The 6979-nt window shown below is 63.8% G+C and overlaps 3 protein-coding genes across 3 annotated transcripts; 1 reads left to right on the forward strand and 2 right to left on the reverse strand.

Moving 5' to 3' along the window:
* Positions 1 to 311: 311 nt before the first annotated feature.
* AMSG_06759 (NADH dehydrogenase 1 alpha subcomplex subunit 9) lies at positions 312 to 1707 on the reverse strand. The gene is made up of 2 exons (XM_013901353.1): positions 1639 to 1707; positions 312 to 1415 (listed from the first exon to the last, which is right to left on the reverse strand). The coding sequence occupies exons 1-2, from the start codon at positions 1687 to 1689 to the stop codon at positions 330 to 332; spliced, it is 1137 nt and encodes a 378-aa protein (XP_013756807.1). The 5' UTR covers positions 1690 to 1707; the 3' UTR covers positions 312 to 329.
* A 777-nt stretch (positions 1708 to 2484) lies between these two features.
* AMSG_06760 (histone H2A) lies at positions 2485 to 4372 on the forward strand (the record flags this gene model as incomplete). The annotated part of the gene is made up of 2 exons (XM_013901354.1): positions 2485 to 2607; positions 2708 to 4372. 2 exons carry the CDS (start codon positions 2485 to 2487, stop codon positions 4349 to 4351), a joined length of 1767 nt encoding a protein of 588 aa, XP_013756808.1. The 3' UTR covers positions 4352 to 4372.
* Positions 4373 to 4397: 25 nt separating this feature from the next.
* AMSG_06761 (UV excision repair protein Rad23) lies at positions 4398 to 5805 on the reverse strand (the record flags this gene model as incomplete). Its single annotated transcript, XM_013901355.1, has 2 exons — positions 4398 to 5565; positions 5740 to 5805. The coding sequence occupies 2 exons, from the start codon at positions 5803 to 5805 to the stop codon at positions 4447 to 4449; spliced, it is 1185 nt and encodes a 394-aa protein (XP_013756809.1). The 3' UTR covers positions 4398 to 4446.
* Positions 5806 to 6979: the final 1174 nt, after the last annotated feature.

A 6979-nucleotide genomic window follows, 5' to 3' on the forward strand; every position in this document is an offset into this window, starting at 1 on the left:
ATCAGAATCTCCTTGGGAGCGCATTGCCCTTCTCATTTTTCTCTACCTCTAAAGTTGCTTGAACGCCTTGCGCACCTATTCCAGCGGGCATTCAGGGTATAATGAATATCCGTTAGTGGGCCAGGTTTGAGTAAGCCCATCTGGCGATGCCCCCATTAATCACACAGCGCCTTCTTAGTACTTCAAACACCGTTCAGATAGCACCCATCAATGTTTCTTTTTTCATCAAACACGGCAATGCGTTGGTCACCTTTGTTGATAGCCGCTCCCGAGTGAGTTACGACCGGGGGCGGGGGACGGGGGGGGAGGAGTTGAGCAGATGTGTGTGTTCACTTGAACAGACGCGCATCCTCGAGCTCGTGCGAGTCGATGGGCGCGTTCCAGACGGCGGCGGGACGGAAGCGACGGAGGGTGCGGATGGCCAGCTGCTCGATGGAGGTGGCCTTGAGGTTGAGGTCGGCCAGAGTGGCGTCGCCGTCAGGGACGACCTCGTCGATGAGGGCGCGGGCGACGGTATCGTCTGAGAACTTTGTGTTGGGCAGGCGGGCGAGGTACTTGCCGGCAAAGGCGAGCGGAGCGACCGGGAGGTCGAGGAGGCGCGGCTCGATGCGGACCATGTCAAAGACAAAGTGGGCGAGCTGCGACATGGTAAGGGCGTCGGGCCCGACAATCGAGTACGACTTGCCGGCCGAGTCAGTACGGTCGAGGGCGGCGACGATGGCGCCTGCAGTGTCGCCGACGGTGACCGGCTGGACAACCTGTGCGCCGCCGTTGACGACCGGGATGGTCTTGATCGACTTGGCCAGGCCGCCGAGCACGTTGAGGAACTTGTCCTCCTCGCCGACAATGGTCGCCGGCTTGATGAACGTGGCCGAGGGGAAGGCCTTGCGGACGGCAACCTCGCCGGCAGCCTTGGAGGCAAAGTACCGCGACGACGAGCCGGAATCGGCGCAGAGGTGCGAGACGTGGACGAGCTTCTCGACACCGACATCGGCGGCCTGCTCGGCAACGGCGCCGGCAAGGTGCGCGTGGACGTGCTCGTACGGCCAGTTGACCGTCTCAAAGTCCGAGCCCATGAGGTTCACCACCATGTCGGCGTCGACAAGGGCCTCGCGGATCGACTCGGGCGAGCGCGGGTCAAACGGAATGGGCACAATCTGGCCGAGATCGCCCATGAGGCGGAGATGGCGCCAGTCGTGCTCATCGCCACGGTACGGAACAAGAACCTGCGTGCCCATGCGACCAAGCCGGTTGACCAGGTACCGTCCCACAAAGCCCGTAGCGCCAAAGACTGCCACCGTCACACCGCTCACCGACGACCGCCCGCCAGCGCCACCACGCGCCACAGAGGCTGTAAGGTCGCCGGTGGCCTCCAGCGCAAACCCGTTAGCAGCAGCGCAGCCCGACAGCAGTGCCTACAACCACCCAGCCAAACACACGTATACATACCGGTTACCCATACCATAAGTCATACACTCCCTCGGTGCGCCCGCCCCCCCCCACACACACACCATGTTGGGGAGGATGACCCGCCCCGACCAAAAAATGGGCTGCCCGTCACCGCACCCATAGCCAAGGGAGGGAGAGGGGAGAGGGGAGAGAGGGGAAAGAGGAAAGGACAGAAGTAAAGGGACGTACCGTCTGCGTCCGCATAGCAGCAGCCATGTGCGTCCCCACACCGCGGAGCATTGTGTTGTGAGAGCCAGCGAGGTGTGCGGTCGTGAGGTCGTGGCGGGGCGAGTCGATCGGCGGGTGGTGTGGCATTGGCGGCTGAGGGGATTTGTGAGAAGGGGGGGGGGGTACCCGGTAGGTGACGGGATCGGGAGTGATCAGGGCGAGATCATTGACAGTGGCATGATGTGGGTGATGAGGGCGATGACACGGAGCGGAGGGGCGGAAGGGCGGAGGGGCGGCGGGGCGGAGGAGCGGAGGGGGGGGGAGTTGAGCGCTCTCGCGGCCCGCGAGAGGGTGCGATGATCGTTGCAGAGAAAGCGTCAGTAGAGTTAGTTGTGACCATCAGCGGGTTGGACTAGGAGAGGAGGGGGAAGGAGGGTGTGGCGATGGGGAGAGCTGGGTTTTCCTCTGGATGTGGAGGGCAGCAGAGTGCAGCAGAATCAAAGATCAAGAGAAAATGTCGGCTAGTGGTGAATGTAGCAGCAGCCACTCCCTCTCTGTATGCTCATGATTTGTGCTCATTGCGATGACAGGAGACCCCTCTCGCGAGACCTGTCTCTTGCTCTCAGGCTCACGCTCGATGATGCACTGGAGCTGTGCGTGGCAAACCTAGCAGGTATTCCCCAGCGAGCACCTCCTCCCCCTCCCCATCTCAAACTATTTTTCATCCCAGACCCACCCCCCACCCCCCACATGTTCGAATGCTCGCGGGTCATGGTTGGCTTGACACCGGCACCTCGGCACCTCCGCTGCGTCTCTGCTCCCCACCTCACACCTCACGCTCGTGGTGCACCTCGACGTACTCCAAGCATGTCCTCTGCACTGCACGGCTTCACCATCTGTGCCACAGGCAAGTTCCCAGTCACTCGCTCAGCGCTCTCCAAGACGCTCGAAGCGCACGGGGCGACGGTGGCCAGCTCGGTGACCAAGAAGGTATGGAAAACAGGGCGGGGGCGGGTGGGGGGTGTGTGTGGAAAAAAAAATGAATTTCATGCACTCCGTCCGTCATGTACTCACCAGGGGAGCAAAACAGGTGACGCATCTGCTGGCCGAGGGCGACAACTCGTCGGCAAAGTACAAGAAGGCTGTGGCTAATGGCGTGACGATTGTGGATCTGGCGTGGCTGGAGGCGGCGATCGGCCCGCTGGCGGGAGGCGGCAGCGGCAGCGGCGGGGCGCAGCCGTCGCGTCCGGGAGTGGTCACCCGGCGGTCGACCCGGAAGCGCAAGGCGGCGGCGGGTGCGGCGGCAGCGGATGACGATGACGATGACGAGGACGCGGCTGTTGGTAAGCCGCTGGCTGGCAAGGTGGTGTGCGTCTCGGGAACGATCTCGCTCGGCAAGCGGGCCGAGGTGGCCAAGATGCTCGAGGATCTCGGGGCGACGGTCTCGGGGTCGGTGACCAAGGCGACAACGGACTTGCTCTCGGACGGCAACACCGGGAGCTCCAAGTACACCAAGGCGGTTGCGAAGAGCATTCCAATCCACGACGAGGCGTGGCTGGCGGCGCTTGTGAACGGTAGCGGGAGCGGGAGCGGAGGCAGCGCAACAAGCTCGGTGGCAAGTACGGCCGGGGCGACGGCGGCAGCCAGCGGTGGGAGCAACAAGAAGCAGAAGACGCTGTCGGGCGCGGCGGCGACGCTGCCTGTGGACGACGCGTGCCAGCTGCAGGGCGCACAGGTTGTGGAAAACTACTCGTGCATGCTCAACCAGACCGACATCCGGCGCAACGCCAACAAGTTCTACCGCATCCAGGTGCTCTCGACGCCTGGCCCGGTCTACCATCTGTACACGCACTGGGGCCGCGTCGGCGCGCGTGGACAGGACAAGACCCAGCGGTGCTCGTCGCTTGCGGACGCCATCACGGGCTTCAAGAAGAAGTTCTCCGCCAAGACGCTCAACTCGTGGGACAACCGGGCGTCGTTTGTCCAGCGGCCGGGCAAGTACCAGCTGATCGGCCTTTCGCACGGCGAGTCTGACGACGACGAGTCTGACGACGACGAGTCTGACGAGGGGACCGGCGGTGGTGAAGAGACCGGCGGAGCCGGAGCGAGTGGAGGCGCCGCAGGCAACGACGGCGGCTCTGACGACTACCTCTTCTCTGGGCGGCTCAAGTCGGGCGAGCTGCTGTACATCATTGAGAACGACATCTGCGAGGTGGAGGCCGACTGCGTGGTGCATCCGACGGCGTCGCACATCTCGACGGGCGGGCAGGTCGGGCGGGTGCTTGCGCTCGCCGGCGGAGCCGGGTTCCGCAAGGCCATCAGCGACTTCTCGGGCAGCATCCCGGTCAACGGGGCTGTCATCACGAGCGCCGGCGACCTGCCTGCCTCGCACGTGGTGCACGTCAACTCGCCGTCGTTCAACGGGCGTGCGGCCAAGGCGTCGTACGCCGCGCTGGCCAAGACCATCCACGCTGCGCTGGAGACGGCGTCGGACGCCGGGCTCGTCTCGATTGCCTTTCCGTCGATCGGCTCGGGCGTCAACGGGTTTCCCAAGGACGGTGCCGCGCGGGTCATCCTCTCGGCCATCGGCGAGTGGTTTTCGGCTGTCGAGGCCGACGGCGAGGAGACCTCGCTCGACGAGGTCATCTTTGTGCTGTACGACCCAGCGTCGATGGCGTGCTACCGCAACCAATTCCAGGAGATCTCGTCGGGACTCATGGGCCACCTAGAGTGAGTTCCCAACGCAATGATGGCCTTAAGTAAAGCGGCGGCGCCGCTGTTGGAGCTATTGCCTCTTTACATGTTGTGTAGTGCTGGGGTGTGTGGCTATTATTGGCCCTGCGGCGGCTGCTGGCCCTGGCCCTGGGCCTCGTCGTTGACCATGTCGGCGCCATACGAAAAGAGGAAGTTGGCGGCGAGGTCCGGATCCTTGTTGCAGGACATGTAGGCCTGGACGCAGATGTGGCGAGGGAAGCCAAGAGCCTCGAGCTGCTCGATGTGGCCCTTCTCCTCCTCGGTGACCTGGATGTAATTGACGCCCGGCGGCGGGGCGCCCATGCCGCCGGCGACGCCACCCAGCTCCTGGTTCATCTGGTCGGTGGCGGCCGAGGCCGCGGCCATCTCGGCCTCGGTGACCGGCTCGTTCATGAGGGCCAGGAACTCGTCTTGATGGGCCGAGATGAGCTGCAGCAGCTGCGGCTGGGTCTGGCCCAGCTGCTGGAGCATCGGCTGCATCAGCGCCGGGTTCTGCTGGACTGCATACCGCAGCCGGGTGAACGGCGGCATGGCGCGGAGCGCCGCGGTGAACGCCGCGCCTTCGGTCATCTCGCCGTCGTCGCCGCCGTCGTCACCGCCGGCCTCATTCGGCACGCCGCCAACCTCAGCGCTGCCTGTCTGCGGCTGCGCCGGCGTGCCGCCTGCCGCCATCTGCGCCATCAGCTCGGGCGGAATGCCGTTAAGCAGGTAGTCGACCGCACGGTCCGGGTTGTTGAACGCGGCACGGAGCGCGACCTCGCACTGATCGCGCGGAAAGCCGAGCGCCATCAGCGTCTGCACCGCACCCTCTTCCGATGCGCCGGTGACCATCGCCTCTGGGCCCGGCGCGGCGGCGGCGGGAGGAGTCGGGGTGGGAGAAGGAGCAACGGTGGTGGCGGTGGCGGTGGTGGCGGTGGTGGTGGTGGTCGACGGCGGCGGCGCGGTGTTGGCCGGAGTGGTGTCCATGGGTGCGGGGGTGGGGGCCGAGCTAGAGCTGGAGGAGGAGACAGACGCCGGCTTGGGCTTTGCCTGCGCAACCTTCTTGGTGGCCATGACAACAAAGAACTCTCCGTCCGCCACGCCGTACGACTCCAATGTCTCTGCGTCTGCGAGGATCTTGCCCTTGTACACAAGCTTCTGATGGGCGGCATCAAAGCCCTTTTCACCTTCGATCATCTTCTTGACCTCGAGAACCTGGGGCAGGTCATGCGTGCATGAGTGAGGAGGGGGGGGGAGGGGGGGAGATCAGGCTGTGATCAAACCGTTTCACGGAAAAGGTCGCAGTTTGCTGGGCGACCTGTTCTTCCATTGCCGGCTCGCAACGAGTCGCCAGGTGGGGAGGAGGGGAATGGGAGAGGGAGGACGTACCGTCTGAGAGGGAGTCACCTCGAGGGTGAACTGGTCCCGGGAGAGGGTCTTGCACAGGACCTTCATTGTGTGTTATGGTGTGGGAGGAAGAGAGAGCGGTGGTTGTCGTGGACGTCGTTGTCGTCGCCGTGGTGGCCGCCGTGTGGCGGTGAGGAGCTGGGCGACCTGTGGTTGTTTGAGTTGGGCTGGCATTCAATGATTGTGGCTGATTGATTGGTTGCGCGCGCGAGAGGGCGGGGAGGGTATCCCATGCATGGTGGACAGAGAGTGCAATGTTATCTCCGGGGTGTGGATAGGTGCGATGTGAAGCAGCGGCGAAAGTCGGCAAACTGGGTCTTGCAAGCGTCCTTCTCGATGGTGGCCATCGAGTTGCCCACGCAGACGCCGTAGGCAGCGGCCTGAAGGCAGGGATGGGGTCCAGGCAAGGCAACCGGTGGGGTTAGATGATGTGCAGCCACCAGGGCAAGGGTCCGAGTACACGCAAGAGTATGTGCAGGAGTATCGCATGTGCAGGAGCACGCGCACATCCGATCAAGCGCAAGTGCAAGGACGCGCAATCGGGCAGCAGGCGAGAGATCAAAGCAAGGCATCCAGGCAGCAAGGCAGCAAGACAGCAGGACAATGGGTAAGTGTTGGTGATGCCTCCCCTCCCCCCCCCTGGTTTTGCTGGCCGAGGCTACACACAGCCGCGACTCGAGTATGGCATGGAGCGTACCTCTTTGGAGCATTGGCTCAGAGCTCCTCTGAACTTGGTGACGAGGGCACGCGTTCCACGGGCCTTGGATGCGTTCATAGTAGCAGTATGTGGGCGGTGTGTGGTGTGGGGTGGCGGTGTGGTGCGGTGCGGTGTGGGTGAGGGGTGAGGTGCGGTGAGTTGGCCGTGGCGGACGGGTGTTGCGTGGTCATCGCCGGGGCCATTGTGCGGGATCGACTGTGGTGGATGAGAGTAGGCGCAGGCATGACCCCCCTATCATCACCATCATCATCATCATTACCATCATCCTGCCCTTCCATACCCCCATATCCCCACCCCCTCTTCCCGATCCCGCCTTCCCAATCCCCCCCCCTTCCCAATCCCGATCCCCATTCACGACGACCACCCCGATCTCATCATCCCCCCCCCCCCCCCCCCCCCGCATTTTTACGTGGGTGGCTTTCTACACCATACCCACGTGAGGCTTGGCCCGGCCCACTAGGGCACAACGTGCTGGTGGTGAAGGAGGAGGGGGGGCGGGTGGCG

This window comes from Thecamonas trahens, assembly GCF_000142905.1.
Source record: "Thecamonas trahens ATCC 50062 unplaced genomic scaffold supercont1.30, whole genome shotgun sequence".
Lineage (NCBI taxonomy): Eukaryota > Apusomonadida > Apusomonadidae > Thecamonas > Thecamonas trahens.